The sequence below is a fragment of the Phaenicophaeus curvirostris genome, chromosome 22 (assembly GCF_032191515.1).
Source record: "Phaenicophaeus curvirostris isolate KB17595 chromosome 22, BPBGC_Pcur_1.0, whole genome shotgun sequence".
Lineage (NCBI taxonomy): Eukaryota > Metazoa > Chordata > Aves > Cuculiformes > Cuculidae > Phaenicophaeus > Phaenicophaeus curvirostris.
In genome coordinates, this window is record NC_091413.1 from 1,949,356 (window position 1) to 1,969,405 (window position 20,050).

The 20,050-nt window shown below is 38.9% G+C and overlaps 1 protein-coding gene across 3 annotated transcripts in view; it reads right to left on the bottom strand.

The window, feature by feature from the left end:
- The window catches only part of PRKCZ (protein kinase C zeta), a 44,598-nt gene that overhangs the window by 9,808 nt on the left and 14,740 nt on the right, over window positions 1-20,050 (bottom strand). For all 3 annotated transcript variants that reach the window (XM_069874574.1, XM_069874576.1, XM_069874575.1), the window contains 6 exons: window positions 11,303-11,388; window positions 8,759-8,890; window positions 7,564-7,645; window positions 7,338-7,390; window positions 5,176-5,364; window positions 2,225-2,322 (listed from right to left, as the gene is read on the bottom strand). In XM_069874574.1, coding sequence (XP_069730675.1) covers window positions 2,225-2,322; window positions 5,176-5,364; window positions 7,338-7,390; window positions 7,564-7,645; window positions 8,759-8,890; window positions 11,303-11,388 — 640 coding nt within the window. The remainder of the gene's footprint in view (window positions 1-2,224; window positions 2,323-5,175; window positions 5,365-7,337; window positions 7,391-7,563; window positions 7,646-8,758; window positions 8,891-11,302; window positions 11,389-20,050) is intronic.

Consider the following 20,050-nt stretch of genomic DNA (forward strand, 5'->3'; position numbering starts at 1 on the left):
TTCTAACTGCTAACAATTCAAGATGATGGATTTTTTCCCTTTGAAATGGATTCTTTGTTTGAAACACAAAGTGCTAAGAACTGAAGAGGTAAACCAGGAAAGATTACTGGACACAACCCAGCTTGCAAGTGTTTTTGATGCCTCCCCACAGAATATAAACACTAAACTAAAATTAAATAAATAATAAATTAAATGGGTGATGATGCCATGAGTATTTTAATTAATATTTCTGATATTCTTAGCTTCCAACTTTCCTATCCTGTTTAGAAGCTTCCAATGCATCATCACCATTCTGAACCTGTGATGTGAAGTTGCTCGTGTCACATCACGTTCAAGCAGGACTGGTTGTCCCTGCTGGCTTGAGATCGATTTATTCAAACATTTTGCAGGATGGAGGTTTCAGATGCTGCCATCCTCAGAAGACACTTATCTGGCAATTCTGGGCAAGCCCCAGGAGTATATTTTATTAGGATAATAAACCAAGCACCGCTAGTATCTGAAACAATATAAATAACTACATTTAGCATCAATTAGCATCTTTTTTAAGCATGCATTTCTTCCATCTTAAAAATTCATTTGAAAGTATATTTAAGAGAAAGAACGTGTTCCTTTGGAAGCTTTTTACCCCCTGTTATTACACTCTTACACAAGCTCTTCTCAGATTACAGCTTGTTTTCTCTGGGCCAGTTAACACAATCTAATGTTGATGAATTTATTCACATGACATCAGTTTCATGCTTCTGTTCCTGTAATGAGGTCATAATTATGATTTTATAACACTGCAGCTATAACCGCATTGTGAATTCATGACATTACGGCTACATCCCCAGCAAATAGCTGAAGTTATAAACATAAACCCACAGTTTCACTGCAAGGAGAAGCTGGTTAGAAAACCAGGACTCCTAAAGACCCAACGGGAATACAGAAAGCATGTACTACATTGTCTGACCACCTGGATTTTCATATTCGATGTCCACTACCACTTAGAATCTGGTGAGAGATGTTTGTGAATGTTGGTTTAACTTTAGGGCCTTTCACAACAGTTCGTTAGTTGTCTAAAGATTTCTTTTTTAGTTTTCCTGCCTGCAAGACAGATTTCTTTTAGTCAAATGCTTAGGCAGTCACCTTTGGAGCTCACTCTTTCTCCCTGCTCTAAAATAATCCCTAGTCCATGTACCTTCAGAATGTTCTTCGAATAGCTAAGGTAAAGGAAGCCCAGAAGCTGCGTTTTTCCTGCTAGGAAAACGCTATTTGCTGTAATCTTTAATAGGTTGAAAGTCTGGGGACTGGAGAAATGGTACAGCGCATGCCTTCATATTTTAAAAAATGATAATAAACATGGCAATAAAGAAGTCATTATTCTTAAGGATAAATGACTAGATAACCTATGAAAACTGCCTAAACCTGTTAGCACTCCACACTGTGTGCCATTCAAATAAGCTGGATAGAATGACTTTTATCTCCTGACTGTGATACGTACTATGGAAGTGTAAATGGGCCTGTGTAAACAAAAAACCCCAAACAACCACAAACGCCCTCCCCGCCAAGTCCCCAGTGAGACGCATAAGCACGGACATAAAAGTTCTTGATACTCTTCATATTCTGATGGCAAAAAAAAGCAGCAAATAATCCACTTGGGGTTGTGCACACGAGGACAAGCAGCTAGAATGGCAAAGGAGCACATTTTCAAGTGAAACTACGTGTTTGATAGATACGTGCTCAGGGCTTGCAGCCTCAGACAGGCAAAAACTACTTCACATACATGTATGTTTTTCAGTTACTATTAAAATCTCATATAATGGGGCAGCCCAACTCTCATGCTGTTTTGAAGAACAGAGAAGTGCAGCGTAGCCGTCTGTGAACAGCTCCGACCTGCCTCCACAGAACCAGGTAAGAGTCTCTCTTACAAAGTGCTGTTTCACCTGGCGCCACCCTCCTGCTCCTGAAGCCATCAGGTTGGTGTCAGGAAGGCAGAGCACAGCTCCTCCTCCTTCTCTTTCATCTGCTCCAATCAGAGCTGGAAAACACTGTCTTTTTCTCCCAGCCACACTGGCAGAGCTACCCCACTAGAACTGGCTTTGCGGTAGCAGCGAATCCCTGACAATACTAGTGATTCCTTCCAGAAGTCACGGGCTCCGATGGCAGCGGCTACGTTTGCTTTAGGAGAAGCAGTTAGTACAGTGAGCGAGATTTTCAAAACAAAAGAATTTCAGATCTTTCTTACCGACTCGTTGTTTGAAAGCATGAATGTAAACCAACTAGGAATGGGTTACTGGATGCCTGTTCAAACACATGTTTCTCTGTCTGTACCCAATCAATATCCTGAAATAGAGTAATTGAACAATCAGAACTCCTGCGGGATAACCACTGTGGGCAGTCCCAGAAAAGAAACTGTGAACATCTATGCTCCTTTACACATATCGTCATCGTTATGTAGATTCTTCAGAAAGACAAACCCCCCTAAAATCTGGAAGAAGTTATTAAACATTTCAATTCAATTATATATGCAGAAGTTTAACCATTTAGAAAGGTCTGCACAAAATTTAAGCGATTTAAAAATACACATCAGCAATATTTGATACATTGCTTATACTGCTTCATAGAACTGAATTCTATTACCCTAGATAAATGATCCTAAGGCTGATGAAACACATCATGCCAGTAACACAAGTGGTGTGACTCTCTAGTTTTTAAAAGGTTCAAATAAACTAAACTTCATTTTCTCATCTGAAACTCAAAATGAATTCAATGGAACTACCAAAACCTGATTAGTTTGTCCAACCAAAATCATCCTTATGGGTATCACAGGCTACATTTAATACTTCAACAGGGCTAAGTCCTAAATGCCCAGTGCAATCCCATAGATAAAGACCTATCAACATTTGAATAATACTAGCATGGTTCTGCAAAATTCACATCTGTAATAACAAAGTATTCAATCATTTTTTACATGACCATACAAAATTAAACCTCACAGACAACTGTTTTATAGCAGCAGATATTCCCTCTTTGTAGGATCATGTTCCACCCTGTATCTTGCCAAAAAAACTAGAAATATTTGTTCTAAAAGTTCTCCATTTCCAACAGATACTTCCAGCTTTCCAACCAATCTGGAGACCACAACGCTGGGTCCTGAGAAACCAGGCTGTCCTGTCAAGGACAATTAGTGAAACTGAAGTCTCAAAGGAAATCATGAAATGTCACTACCAAATTAAAGCAAACTGTTAGGTTTGATATTCAGACACTCCTGAAGATGCCTTGGAAAGGTAAACCTGGGCCCAAATGTGAGCCAAAAATCCAATTTTGAGTAAGACAATAAACAAGTCAACTCTTCTTGTTGCTACCGAATAGCTTCTCTTTGGAAGTCTTAAAAGCAACCCCTTCCTTTCTGCACTTGCTACGAGCACACTGGCTTTACACCCAGGCACTACTGGCAGCATGACTAAGCTTAGAAAAAATTAATAGCAGAAGGCCAGGTATTTGATTTTGCTTCAGTCTCATTTAGTAAAGAAGCTTGACTTCTCTCCAACATGAAGTGTTACCTGGAAAGCACCAGCCAATTTAAACCTACTTGCCACATAATACATTTTCTTTCTCCAGGAAAGACTTCCTGTTAAACTTCCATAAATTGTGATATCTCACGCATCCACAGAATGCAATGAATTCCCTATCAATTCCCAGAATTTCATAATACAGCCTCTCTTATAGAAAAGAAAAGCCAGTTAGCTCAACCTTCTACGTAATTATCTATGAGAGCCACTATTCATGGAAGACTTTCCTCACCCACCTCTGATTCTCAGAACAACTGCATAACTCATTAAATAATACTTCCCTTCAGCTCCTATCTTCTTGGGAAAACACATGTTAAAAAGGAAGCAGTAAATAAGCCACACACACGCACCAGTCTAATCCTTGGTTGTAAAAAGACACATCAAACAAATGTGCAAGCCAAAGTATTTCCAAAGCACAGCTTTACTGCCCTAACCCTTGCCTCTGGAATAGTGACAGAAAGGGCAGCCAGAAAAACTGACTGAAACTACCAACACAAACAGTACATAAAACAATGTGTTTTGGTTTTTTTCCAACATCCTACTTTCAAGAAATCCCATCTTCCTAATGAATATAACATCATCAGCTTAAAAACTGCATTCTATTTTAAATATTCACTCTCTATTGTAAAAGCAGCTCTAAGAAACTCCCTGTGAGTTGAGACTGGTTGCCCACCCCTTGTTTATTTGATCGGGAGTTCGGGATTGCGCCCCCAAGGATGACCCAGTACTACTTTTCAAATATGGAACAGTGTCACGCTCTACGTACCCCATCAGCACTGCCATTCCCGCGTTCCAAGAGGGCTGGCAGCCTGACACCACCTGTTATGGCCCTGCCAGGCCTCTCAGGGAGTTTATCAGCTGTGGTCTGACCACAGGCACTGCAGGTACCCCATGCCCTGTTCCGTTCCCGAACGGCAGGCTGCAGTCTAACAGCATTGTAGGTGCTTCCAATCTGCCTTCCTTGCTTTCTGTGACTGTTTCATCACAGAGATAACAGAGATAAAAACAAACTTTGTAGGTTTAGAATATTATAGGGAAAAGATGAAGGGTTGTGGGTTTGTCCTGTCTGTCTTGCTTTCCCCAAGCTTGTGCAGAGATTCTCTATTAAAAAATTTCAACAGGATTTTGAAAAAAATCAAGAACTGCAGCACTGATTTCTGTGGCAGACAGGATTCTTTTTACAAGCCAGTTAAATAGCACTGTCACTGCACACAGGCTCTATAACTGTGACTGTGAACACACTTTTAGCTCCTATTCTGATACAGAAATACAGATGATATTTGCAGCCACGCTCACGTGCCTTGAAAAACATCTTTGTTTTCTTTCAAAACTAAGTGCCCAAATTCTACTCGATTTATCTCATCACTTACAGATTATTCCAACCTGGATGTGCTACTTTTCACATGCATTCTACTAAGACTATTAATAACTGTTAATTGCTATTAAATGAGGGACATCTCTCTCGGATTTAATCAGTTGGTGACAAATGAGTTCAAAAGTCACTAAAACTTCCCTAACAGAAACGCTGTTTAAGGCCTCAGCCACTTCCCAAGTTCAATTTTTTTGATAAAGCATGCTAAGTTTTTACAGCATGTAATAGAACGCAATTAACACAGACTTTTACCTCATCATCATGGACCAATTCTTTTTTCACTACTTTCATAGCATAGATTTGATCATTCTTCTTTAACCGAACTAAAAGAACTTTGGCATAACTTCCACGTCCAATAACTCTGATTAAATCAAAGTCTTGTAGTCCAAGCCCCTGAGAAATCTTAATTCCATCCATTCCATCAATGACTGGTTTGATATCCTGGATAAAAAGAAACAGATGCAAGAAACAGAAGACATTTTCGTGACAAGTAACTATTAAAGCACAAAGATCTCTAACCACTGGACAGAATTGGCTGAGTTTGCTTGTCACCGTCATGGGGACCCAGATCAGAATGGTCGATTATAATGTATTTGTTTAGGAATGTCTGGTTAGCATTGGTTTTGCTCTTACTAAAAGTTACTGTGTTTTTCAAAGCAGCAGTTCATTCAATCTACCATTTAAATGTTCCCTACTGGAAAAGGGGGGGCAACGCCTTGAGAAGTGAGGTTTTACTCAAATTCTTGTACTGCAGGCCATGTCTAATTATTCTTTGCACTAAGCAAAGAGCAACTCTCATATTCTGACAGATACTGTAACAAATAAATACACGCTATCTAAAGAGATAACAGATAAAGAAACAATAATTTGCTAATGAATACACCTGTCTTGCTTTCAGTTTAGGCAACAGCTGCCTGTTCACTACAGTTATAATGAAAATGGAGATTTCTAATAGGTGCCTGGGAACACACAGAAGCAGAGGCCAACTGCTCAAATGTGGGAATTTGCAGGAAATATTCCACTATGAAGAACATTATTTTAAAAATCATTATTTAGAGAGCTAAATTTTATCTTGACTCTTTGCGGGGATTAGATGCGAATATGCGAGACTGAAGATCAAGCAGCTGAACTAGGCAAATGCAGCAGGTACTTTGACATTTTGTGTTTTACCCACGTACACCCCGCTTTGACACACTTCTGTGGCCTATTTTTATCTGACCTCACACTACTGTACCTGTAGATAGATCAGCATTCTGCTGAACTATGGAAAGTATTTATATAAAGAATCTTGATCTAGGATTGCCTGCTATTAGAAGAGATTGCTCTGAGCTTAAAGATCCTGGTCAACAACGCTCCCAGAATGCCACCGCCTCTCTCTAGGATACCTTGAATTATTTTAGTAAGGCTCAAAAGCAAGGTGGGAAAATCAGAGCAGGATAATACAGGTCAGTTATGCAAACAGCACCTATCAACGTTTAAAAACACAAACAGTATCCACCTGAGCTCTACTCACAGCAGAAATCAGCAGTTCTAGACAACAATTAAAATCCTCTGATGTGTTTTAGATTTATACCTTCCATCTCTGAATCTGAGATAAAATCTAAAGATGTGACTGAAAACAAGGCAGTCACTTACCCGAGAGCAGGAACTGCTCAAGTGTGAACTAAAGGCAGTGACAAGTATTGTAGTGGAGATAGAGAAAAAAAAAGGTGCAGGCTTGCTAAAAATGGGATATCAAACTGACTGCTGGTATTCTGCAGAGTGCATCCTATTTATTAAATATGCCAGAAGCATTTTAAAAAGAGATGTCTTGAAGCCCTTTAGAAATACAGCGTATTGGGATTTTTCAAACTGCTTTAAGGGAATAACATTCTTGGAATGCAGAGACTGTGTCAGACCTTCTACAAAAGCACTGTAAGTGTATGTTATTCACTTGTATTTCCACAGGAGCTGCCTACAAACTATTAGGTATTATTTATACAATACATCTCCAAGAGTCGGGTGGTTAACGTATTATCAGACAACGACAGTCTGCACAGGTAGCCCGAGGGGGGTACAGGGTGCACATCCATTAGAGGGAGCAGAAAAGACAACGCAAAGCCACGCTTTGTGGCAAGGACCAATAAAGTCAAACCCTCTGCTAAATCACTGTTGTTCCAACATGAATGGAGGGGAGGAAAAAATTGGAAAAAAGTCTTTTTCACATCGTGACTGGGATAACAAAAGCCACAGACAGAAGAGATGTAAAAAATCCAAAAAAAATGCTTAAAAAAGACCCCAATTTTCAGAAAGAATACCCACTTTTTTTAAAAAAAGGCAGTAGAGAAAATAGGACAAGTAATCAGCTCTGTTATAAAAAGTTGTATGACTAGGAGTGTGTAAATGTAAATTACAAAGGTATTTTTTAAACATACCTCAGAGTCATCTTTAATGTTGTCATGTTTCCGGTTTGAAGGAATGTAGGGAACTGTAAAAGAAACCAAACAAGTTGTGTGCTTAAGGCCCTCATTAGAAGTGACTTTAAAAACTCAAATAATCGAAATTAAGGTTTTTTTAAAAATCCAAACAAACATGTTGAGTGGAAACTGAGCCTCCAAATAGGGAAACACGTGAATGCCAGCTTAACGAGAAGGTACTTACTTCCATCAGTTTCTTCTGAAGGGAGGTCAACTTCATCATTTTTATCATCTAACCGAGGTTCCTGGGAAGGCATGACCGAATCCTTGCAAAACACAGAAGTTGCATAGGAAAAAAAGTTGGTTTATGCAGTCCCTTGTAAGCGAATACACCTTGCCATGCAACTACGGTACAATGAGAACCTTGGACTTGGAGCTTCCAGAATGAAAACTAGATTTTGTAGGGCCTATTTCCAAATATTAATGTTTTGTAAGGTATTAGAAAACAGACCAGTCTACTAAAAAGCCTAAATGTCAACCATCCTCTGCAACTACAACAGATCCTGAGCTGTCCTCTAAAAGTAACATTAGTATATTTTATTGCAAAGTTGAGCCTTTAAACATATTTAGGACTTCTGAGTCCATTTCACATGGAACTGCGACAACGTAAACACTTCATCATGATGCTACACACCTAATTGAGACCACTGGCACCTTCTTTTCCTGTTTATAAAACGTGACTTGTTACTCATTATGCAAGGATACTGAGTAAATTGGTAAAGATCACAACACCAAAATGTTTTCTAGCACATTTGTTCCCTGGTCTCATTCACAACTCATGAGACACGTAGGACTATCCCAGTAGGTACAGCAATGCACAAACTAGCAAAGAATACAGCAGTGTCGAGGCCAGGCATGTGCAACAGCAACACAGAAAAGCAGTGGTTTAAGTTTTGAGTTAGAAAACACACGGTGCAACAACCAGTGAGATGCTGGTTAGAGTCTGCGATGAGTACGAGGAAGGGCTCAAATTCAGATATACAGATTAGCATTTAAAGCCTAGGAAAGGCACTTGCAAGCGCTACTGCAAAAACCACAGGAGTGCCATAGTCCTTAAAACATTCCCCTAGGGCAAAAGCAACAAACGCCAAGGTTATCAATGACAATCCATTATCTATCTGTAACGCACAGCGTGTCTGCTGGAGAAGTCCAACTCAAGCTTGCCCACACTTGTACCACAAGTTTTCTTTTCTCACTCTGTCTCTACTGCTCAGTCCGAAGGCTTGTCCTCCACAGACACCTCAGACACTGAAAACCAAATACCATCAAACGTTATGAACCTACACTGCCCGCCACGTTTAAGTCCTCAGGATGCACATCTAGAAACAGCAACGCAGGACACGAGGAAACACCTCAGCTTACACAGAATGCAAACTTACCATATGCCTTTTGCAGGTCAGTGGAACCAGTATGTGACAACGTTTATGGACCAACAGTTTGCAGTTGATACACTTGTAGCCTTGCCTTCCCAGGCCCCATATCCTTTCACTGCACTGGCCACAGTACGCTCTCTGAAAGCCAGAATGAACACCATCAGCTCAGTTAACATTCCATTTCTGTATGGGAAAGCACCCACTCTACGAGAATCCACCCTCATCACCTCCTGACAGATGGTCAATAATAATTCTTCTAGAACATCCAGGTTCCCCCACACCTGAAGGTTGCATTTTGTACTTAGAATTCAGCTAAACACAGTCCTTTTTTAATGGAGCATAAGAAAACAAATATCCCGAGCGTATGGAACACATTAGCCTAACATCAGCAAATCATTCTTCGAGTTTTAGGTTCTGACAGAAGCTACCCAAACGACACTGAGAGGAACTTGTACTATACAATTGTGTATAAAAAGCACTCAAACTGATAAAAATCAAGGTAAAGTATGAAGAATATTCTGTATCTGCACCTATACACTTTAGCAGTGGTAGAACATCAGTAGAAACTTCGCATAATTAAAACTCATCTATCAGGTCTGATGTAAAACCTAAAAAAAATAAAATTTAAAAAAAAAATCCTTTTTTCACACAGGCAACAAAATGGCACCTGAATCACTTCAATCAGTATGAGGACAAATTAAGATGCCACACATTCTGCTGCCCTTACCAGGGCAGATCTTTATTTTTCCAGCATGTGTGCGCCGTGGCCATTTTACTCACTCTACCCAAAGTGCCAAACAGCAGATTCTTAGATGTTGAGAATGTCCCCAGTCCCAGTTACCCCCATGTGCAGCGCACAGGTTGCCAGCAGAAGACTCATCCCCTATCTGCAGGCTCCCTCCAGTCACTATCGTAACAGGCGTAGCCGCTGCCCATCTCTCTGCCCACACTCATCCCCCTGTTCACAGGCCTCTGCAGCTATCCCAGAGCTGTGGAACAGTGCAAGTCTGTTCCTCCCAAACTGCACGTTGGAGGGCGGTTATTCAGATCCTCAGACTAATGACTCACACGCCGTGTCCTGCCCGAGAGCACCGAGCTACTACAAAACCCTACTAGTAATGTTAGGGAAAAGGAAAAAAAAAAAAGAAGTAATGATCAAAGAATGGATAATTTTTAAAGGATTGTTTCCTGTTTTGACCTTCTCGTATTTTGACAAATATAGAAAACAAAACTTAACTACATCCCCCTCAATCAGGAGAAACCCAAACTACGCTGTCCTGGAAAGAGAACCCAAACCACACTGCCTAATAAGAGAGGAAGGCAAAAGTTCAGTCACCATTATAATTTGGTATCTAGTTCAGTAATATACATATCTATGAACATAATTTGTTCCTAATTTATGCCTTTTCATGTCACATTTCACAGTTCACGTCAACCTTATAACCAACTTCAGCTGGATATGGTTTGTGTTCTGGCTCTGACTTCATTTGTACACAGACAGTTACAACAAAGTCTTGTTTAGGACTGTTGACAAGTGGTTGTGCTGACGATGTTTCAAGATCTTTATGTGTACGTTCACTATCTGCCTAATTACAAGTCAAACGTCATTATCCATGATGTAATGGATTATTAATGTGGGAGGTATGCATTCATAATGTCTCAGGGAAATACATTTTACTTATGTAGCAAGTAAGCACAAAAAAGTCTACATTTCATACTATGAATTAAAGAAAATAAGTGAGTACATCATGTTATACAAGTGCTGTTATAATTCAGATATATCACTTATTTTTCAAATATTTAGTGATAAGATACTGAGTTTTAAGGGACCTTCCCTTCTTTCAATGCAGTTTTGGGGCAAGTATTAAGGAAAAAAAAGCAAATTTCATTTTAAAAGAAAACGTGACTGTTGAATGAAGACATTCCCTCACTGCACTCTGTTTGTATGGAATTCCCCAAAGCACACACTGCATTTGTATACATGCTGCGATCCTCAGGCATAATGGGATAAGTGAAGCGGGCATCTCAGCCTTAAAGCTACATTTGCTTGCTTGTGGGGATTAAGTGAGATTCTGAACACAGCTGTATTTTAGCTCTATAAACCAGAGATTTATTTTCATAACTAGATTACTCAATACCTCAGATTCAAACCAGTTAAAGCAAACATCGAGAGCTCTAACATTTAAGCATGACAAAAAGTACTGAAGGTAAGAGATTACGTTAACAAGCAATCAAAATCACATAGAGTGGAGAGGAGAAAAGCTGCTCTAAGCACTCATCAGTTTAAATAGTCACAGAAGTAGGTTTTTTTAAAGACTTTAAAAATAAATAATTTCCACCAATCCTGTATTAACTCCATCCCAGATTCAAAGACTTCTAAGTTTTTCTGATGGTTGTGACCTGAATAACTGCACAGACTGAGAAGTCACATGAACAAGCATCTTGCTTTTCCTTTCTGAAAAATACACTCAAACACTGAAAAAGCAGAGACTGAGAAAACAATTACCACAGAACATTACCAAACCCAACATTTCATGCAACAGTACTCACTCTGTTAAAACGTTTGGCTTGAAACAAATGCCCATTCACTCGGTACAGCTTCCTCCATCTTCTGGCTCCACGTCGGTAGATTGATTCTAAGAAAGAAATCAAAAAGGTGTAAAGCAGCAGCATGGCAGCACGGCAATACCAGACATGCTACGTTAAGCAAGTTGCGACTTAAAGCAATCTTGCTTTTCTAAATATCCACGCACAGCTAATATCCCTGCTGATTTTTTTTTTTTTTTAAAGGCAGCCGTGATGATAGCTTCTGCAGGATGTGCTTTCACCGCTGCCTCTCCCTTTCCTCTATCCCTGTCTCTTTTTTTCCTCACATGATCATAATCTTGTTACAGTTCCTTGGCTGCTGCTGTTCAAGCTCAGGTGAGAAGGAAGGAGCTGTTAAAGAAACAGCTTCCTCTAGCAAAATTATAGCCCCGATCTCACCATGTCACCTTCACTGTAAACACACAAAAGATGTTTGGTGCTAATAATGCTTTAGCTGCAATAGTAGAGTTACATTATCTGACCTCATTTTTATCTTGCCATTAAACATCACCAAAATGTTGCCTAGCACCTACTCATGTGCCATTTTTGTGTGACTGGCTAATTACAGGGCTTGATATTTAATACTAAATGTTGAAAAATGTGCTGTGCAGCTTTGGTCCTGTTCAGAGCTGCAGTGGGGACATATCCAGCCCTGCCCCATCCCCAGGACCCCCAGCTTCCCCCAGCAGGTGATGCAAGCGGCACTGGGCAGAGCGGGGAGCGCAGGGCAGGAGGGAAGAAGAGGGAGGCCAGTTAAAGAATTCAGCAGTGATGTTAAACCTTGACAACATTCTCCTGCTTTTGAGAGGCTAAAGAAATGTATAAAAGTCAGATTTGGCAAGATTTTCATTGCTGAATAACTAGTTCTAATTAGACTTGATGTTTACTCTAATATTTAAAGTTAACGAGAGTATTTTAGACAGTGAGACGAGTCTGACGCATCCCCCTAAGCATCTCCAGGCAAAGATTTTACAGTGGTTTTATGGGTGTTATGATATCCTCTTACTTAAAAAAGAAATGTGAGAGACTAGAATAATTCTTATTTCAATATCATTATTTTAAAGCTGCCTTCAGAACACAATGAGTTAGATTTTTCCAATACGAAGTCTTAGCTGTTTGACTTCAAAAATCAAACTATTTATACTCGTTATAATGGAACTTCACACAGCTGGCAGCCTGTACAGAATAAATTCCATCTATTTCTAACCGGAAAATTAGTAAGTATAGCAGTTTCATAGGGAATGGAGAACTGAACAGCAGAGGTATAAATAACTCCATCTGAGAAGACAACAGCAGAATATACACTCTCATGATATCTTGTGGATGGCTGCGTATCTGCTGTATTTCGTACTTAGGCAACACTGGTTCTGCCAACCAGAACAACTTGGTCTCATCTTTTGGCCAATATAAATGCGCATTTCTTCCCCGTCACCATAACAGCATCTACCATATTGCTTTATTTTTCTCTTTTAATTTTCTCAAAACTTATAATTCTCAGAAGTTACTGCAGAACCATCATTAATGTTTCTGTCTTTCAAGTTTTAAACAATTAAGTTTTAAATAACTATGCCTTAAAGATTAAGTCCTTTTTCATATAAAAAACCCCAAACACTTTCACTGTCAAGAGAGTAGTAAATAGTTTCTTTGTTGAAAAATCAGTTTCACTTAATACTGAGAAACCAAAACCCAGGCTCCTGACATACAATGTGTGAACAACGGCTGTAACCCTGGGTCTGATTTTAGATCCTCTGGTTTCGACCTTCAAAACCAAGGAATACAGAAGTGTTGCAGTTCCATGACTCCACAAATCTACAGCGCCAAATCCACCAACATTCCTATGTTATTCTATTTCCACGTGGACATTGCACTATGAAATGAATTGTTAGCAATGTGAAGGAAAATCCAACCTTTCAAAGCAGCTGAAAGCCTGCATGCCACAGAGGGGCACTGACACAGTTACTGCAACAGAGTTTGTATTGCTTGATGTTTGTTTTACTCAAATAGTTCTTCAGTATCTGCTAAATACAAACTTTAAAGTAAACACAACCCACCCACCCCCTTTTTCTTAAAAAAAAGTTGCAAATCTACCACAAAGTTTTTGCCTGGCAATGTGCTCAGACACCAACACCAGCGATGAACAGTTCCATGCCTGGTAGGACTTCTTACCAAAAGAAAACAAACTTCAAGTTTTTTTTTTTCCAAAACAAGCTAATTGACTCATTAGACAAAGCACCATATGGAGGCAACCTAATACATCTGTGTTCCGAAAAGTAGCTTATCACCAACGTGAGGAATATTAAGTGAATGATAAGTTAACGAGCAGCTTGTGCTGATCAAGTCTGTAAATAAAAGAGCAAGTCACTTCCCTAATTAAAGATAAATATTAAATCAAAGTCACGGGTTTCTATGATATACTTGTGAGGCAACGCTCTAACAAAAACTGAATTTAATGTAATATGCTTTAAAAACCAGAATTGCTACAACGTCCTGCTCTGTCTGCTGCTGATCAGTGTGGGGTCTAAGCCAAACCTATTCTTATTCCTGTCTCTAAAAAGGGCCAAGGTTAATGAGAACACAGCAATCATTGCAAGATTTATATCACAAGTTCTATTATTATTATTACACAGTAAGATTAAATTTAAATGACTGAATATGTTCTTAGCATTGTCACTAAGAGTTTGGGTACATTTTCAGAAAACTTCAGAAGAAAACTAGCAAGGTACTCCATTTTTCTTTATAACAGAGAGCCATGATTAATCCCAGTCACATAGAAGAAGGAACACCATCACAAAAGCATGGGTATTTAATTACCGTGTTTAATGAAAAAGGCTACTTTTTCATTTATTTTACAGTGCACATCAGTTATCTCATTAAGGATTTGAGTTAGCTGCTTGGAGGCTGAAGGAGATATCATAACCCTAATTAAACAAAGTAATCTTTCCTCTCTGATGGATATTAAAGACAAGCCTTTGCCTACTGAAAAAAAAATTTCTTTTGAATAATCATTTTGTACGTGAACAAGTTCAGAGGAAAACTCAGAAGATATTTTAAGCTGCTAACAGGGATAACAAGTTATTATTGGGGCACACAAATATACACTCCAATTACAACAACTGTACTGAACTTTATCTAATTCCAAGATTGGAAAATTGGATTAAAAAAAAGAGACTTTTTCAAGTTAAGATTACGAGGGAAATAAAAATACTCAAACTGAATGCCTGAAACAAAATTAACCAGCTGCTTCCAAATAAAAAGCAGTGTGAAATAACTGACTATGGCTGTTGTGCAATTCTTCCCTCTGTTGTCAAGCTGTGCAACTACATCCCTAACAGTAACGCACAATGAACCCCGTAAATATATTTCATATTGGTTTTTCAAAGATATTCTCTACAGTTGTTTTTTAGATTAATCGTGGACATAAATGGATGAGCAATTTGTCTGTCGTTCAGTGTTCCAAATTAACTCATCTACAGAAGATACTCCTCCAATTCAAGAACGGGCTCCTCGGCACTCAGCAAAAGGATGTGAATGTAGCCTTTGAAAATAGAACCTGGTAAAGCAGGGAGAAAGAGAAGGCAGCACAACTATTTTTCAAATGACAGTATACCTTCCCAGCACTAAAGAAGACAAACATTTAAAAGACAGCCCTGACCTCCCAAGCCCAAAATATTACTTTTGCATCTGAAATTTTAGAAAGGCCTGTGTTTGCCAGAATACGTAAGAATTCATCAGCTGTCTGAGAAGTGGGGTTTGTACCCTGGAGTGCCAGCAAGATGGCCATAAAAATATTTCCTCTGCATTACAATTTCAATTCCAGAGTCTGCTTTTATGTGATCAAACCATAAGAAAATCTCTTACTCTACCAAGCACAGAGATAATTTGCTATTGCTGCAAATTACCTCTCAGAGATTAATGCAACTTGTTTACAGGCCAAGTCCCCTGCCTGCCAGCTGGACACTGTGAGAGTGCCCAGTTTGTGTTTTGTTCTTTTATGTTTTGCTGAACAGACAAGTGAGCATTCTTTCAAAACCAACTCCTGAATTACAAGCAGGAAATTGATATCGGTATTTCAGATCAACTCCGAATTAGAGAAAAGATAACAAAAATAATTGCATACAAAGACAGAACAAAGTTTGGGAAAGGAAATTCTAAAGAACTTGGATAGTACATTGTGTCACGTATCTGTGACTTGGTATGCCCCAAACAGTTAAAATGAAACAATAAAGCTGCTTTCTGAAGCATGTAACAGACATTCATTATACGAGATGTTAATTGGCCCTTCTTTTTATTGTGAATAAGCTGCTATGTACAACTGCCATTCCTCTTCCGAAGTTAGGAAAGAGTATCCTTAATAATATATAGATATTAAGTGCTTTCACCTCTTGCAGTTTTTAAAATGATTAGAAGATCCCATTTGATTTGTAATTTAAAGTAAAATGGATTAGCAGTTCGGGACCATATCCCCATCCTCCTTTTCTTTTTCAAAAGACATAAGAATTGACTACAAAGTCAGATTAAACTCCATGGAAAAAGCAAAATTAAGATAGCAACAATGACAAACGAAGTGTGCTGCACAGAGCACCAGCAGTTTTATTTCCTTGTTGGCTCTCTATCTCATAGAACAGAAATATTTACCCTGTGCTTGTTGCAACACTGCTAGAGTACAGTTTGTATATCCTGTTCCCCACTGACTTAGAAAGGGATGAACTGGCTCCCACTTTGGGGCTGCTAGGTGGCAAACTGGTCCTGCACACACACACACACACCCCCCCCAATTTCTCACGCATGATCTCTTGGTTGCTCATATTCACATCCTTCTGTTAAAATGGCTCCGTGCCACTGCAAGGTGAGAAGACACATTTATGAACACAATGCCATCCAAGAAAAAACAGGCTAACATCTCATTTTAAAAGTGGTGCTGCGTGCCCCGTTAGACCCATCACACCTGTAATGCCTTATGCTCCATCTCCCTCTGTTAAGTTATAAAGCTCATTATGCATGGCAATTAGAAAATCTGGACTGCCTCATCATTTAGAAGGGATTGCTTTCAAAATACATGAGAACATTAAGAAACAAAGGGATCTAAAAACTATTTTTAGAATACAGGCTTTCACTTTAAAACAAAAAAAAATAACAGCTTATTTTCATGGAAATACAAGAAAAAATGTTTAGGCAATACATAAGTTATCCTTAAAAGTTCTCTTTACTTGTCATCAGAGGGTCTGATCAATGGGAAAAACATTGTGGATGAGGCCCTCAGATGCACCTCATGGAGACACCCAGTGCAGAAGACAATGATGCATCTGACTGGAATAACAAGCAATATAGCTACTTTAGCAATCAAACAAGCAGGACATCCAAGGGCTCGACTTAATCACTCCCAAGCATGAGAAAATAATCAACCAATACTTTATAAACACGTACATAAGCATTTAGTAGCAAATAGTTTACAGAATCATTTCTTGAAAATCATAATGGAATTGTAACCTGCCAAAAGTCCAGACAAACAAAGGCACAAGCTCACTCAGCATGTTTCCAGCAAAAAAAAAGGCTTTAAAAAACAATCTTAAGGTACAGCAAACCCCATAACCAATGCATAGTGCCTACAATTGCTCTGGTTAGTCCCACGGCTGACACGGCCACCTCTCTGGCTTACAGACAAGTTGTGCGACACACGGCAACCGACAGCAATCGTCACCTTCAAGAATGGAAGGCTACACGATTTAACACACTCAACAGTTGGTGCCTTTGCACTGAGGACTGCTGTGCAAGGCTTGAGCACTTGAATCTACTTGCAATGTTACCAAGACTGATAATTTGGGATTAAACCAGGATACTGGGACGATCCTGCTCACCTGGTGGAGAAACTGTAGTGAGTCTGGGTGGTCCCCTTCCTGCCATGCTGAATTCTACAACACCAATCCTGAGGTCAGTCACAGAGGCTGAATTCCCTTTGTACTTGTGAGACTAACCATTCATTTATTCACTGATCGCTAAGAACTCTTAAGAACATGACTCAGTGCCTAACAGTCCAGAGCTGACTCACTTATTAGCTAGTTAGTGCAAAAATGTTTGTCAATTAAGTGACAACAAATTCAGTATTCATGTTATTTGCTGAGAAGCATTAATCTGTTTTAAATATACAATGATACACTGACCTGCATACAGGGTCTATATATTTGTAGTCTCGTGAGCATAGACTAATGAACTGAAATCCCCATTTCCTCCAGAAGGCAGGTAATTATTTTGAAACTAAATTGCCAAAATATGATGGTATTACAGGACAAAATAACAGAAGAGACCATTATTTTACTGGTGTTATGCAACAATCCTTCTAAATAAATAAAAAAGAAATCTAAGATGGCAGATATACAAGAAAAAGAGTATCCTTTAAAATATCTTAAAGCAGCTGAAGGTATTTATCCTTTCAGTGTCCAAAGAATACTCCATTACTTCACAAGGCTTCTTACTATTGCTTGTTGAAGTAGTAACTCAGAATTCAAACCAATTTTTTTATGTGAGCCTCGTGGTGTTTCCTTTGCAGAATCTCTTGCGGACGTATCCGCATTTTGCAAGGCTGTCCTGAACACAGGAAAAAAAAGCTGCTGTTATTTGTTGCTGTGATTTGAAAGAACACATTATGAAAAGGGACAGAAGAAAATTAGTGGTGGACCCACACTTTTGAAGTGATTAACATTTTAATTTAGCAAAGCAATAAGTACAAGTTCTCCCTTCTCTAACTTGGCCTTCTATGCAATCTTAAACTTTACACCCTTTTATGATGTGTAGTTGGCTCCTGTTTCCAAAACCACAGTGGTAACATGCACTCAAACCCAAGCATGCATTGTGTTGTTATTAAAAGCCCAAAAGGATTCTTTTGATGACTGCATCATATACTCTTCCAAAAAAAAAACCAAAACTGCTTTCATTAAAAGATTTACTACAACGAAAACTGAATTTAATGTTCTATTAACATGAATTAATATCTGCATTATAATGTTTTTAATCAAGCTGAAAGAGTACTGAACCAGTACTTATTTAAATGATTTAATTCTTTAATTTACCTAACTTAGTACTGAAGTAGATCAAAATGAAGTTCTGAATATTTAAGCAATCTGTAGCATGAGATGAAGCATGTCTCTAATATTAAGTTCCATTTACACAACAGAGACCTGAGCATTACTCTACTCACCTGAACTAATAAACCAGCACCTTTATTTAGGTATATTTTTATCCAGGCATTGCTCATTTTTCATGTTTGTAAATTGTACAGCTTAAACTTAACCTCTACAATTTGTACTTAGCAAGCACTTAACAGAACAAAGCTGAGATTACTGAAGCAGGACACGCTTGTCTTTTCTAGTCTACATCTGTACCCACTTTGTAGGCCACTGGTTTCTTTTAAATGAACTTCTATGTCTCAGTACACACGTGAAGCACTACTTTCTACTAGAAATATAAGCCCAGAAACAGAAAGCCTCTGTCTTCCATACAATCCAGACCTACTGAGGAGCAACCCAAAGAAGTTTTCTGCAGGAATTTGGTTCTACTCTGTGTTATCGGTAGCCTGTCTGAGACTTGCTGGGGAACCCTAACCTAGATTCGGCACCACCCATCTTCTAGAAAAAGTTAATCCTTGAGAACACATGGTTTCTATCTACTGGCAGCTGAAAGGGGTGAGAACTGCAGTTCTCTCTGTGACTGAGCTGGACAGCAATCAGAAGGAGCTGAATCCAGTCCATTCAAACGTGATCAGTTAACACTTGATTAGATCAAATTTTCACCTACTGTCATTTTTTGCCTTGCACAGCAAGTTATCAAAAGGGTCAGAGGAAATCCGAAAAAGCTAACTACAGACAAACCCCCTAAAAAACCATTTTAGAAGACTTCATTTTAAGAGTCCCACTTCTTGTCCCATAGGAAAATGTTAATTGATCTCACTTAAACCTTACATAATTTTTAAATACATCGTATCATATTCTGCTAGTTGTTTAAGTTGAAGGCCCAGTCTTGCTCTCTTTGCATGGAAACTTTCCTGCAGATTTGGCCGTGGCACAATCTGCAGACCTCATTTCCCCCTTATTTCATACCTACCTGTACAATTCTATTTGTATTTCAAACTGCTATTGAACATGAGGCTGGCCATCACAGAACTACCAGCAGCAGCTTCCAGACCCAGTGCTTAGAATGAAATTGAAATTAGAAGTAGCTAAACCCATCCCCTCTCTTAAGCAATGACTTTACCATGAGCTGTTCATGAAAAGCATGGAGTTCCTACTATTTAGGTTACTACCATTTGTATTAAATGGATATTATTTAAGTTTTCTTCCAGTGCATACTGAATTACTTAGTTTGCCCTCAAGTCATAGGCACCAACACCTATTGGACTGCATCATCCCTGAAAATGCAAAACTTATAAAACCCCACCAGCTATTCAGTACAGCTTTAACATTTACCTCAAAGTCATAAGCTTCTATAAGGTGGCCTTCACAATGCCCTTGAAACCATTATTTGGTTTCTACAGCCTCAGTGCTAGGACACATTTTCTGAGTCAGACTGTTTTCCTTCACAGCACGGTTCCATTACTTCAGCTTATGATCCACTCTAAAACAGTTTCATTTTCCTTCCCCATGCTGACATTACTCCAGTACTAGCAGAATGACAGAAACTCAGTTTAGCTATTACTTCCTAAAGGTATACTTTATTTTTCAT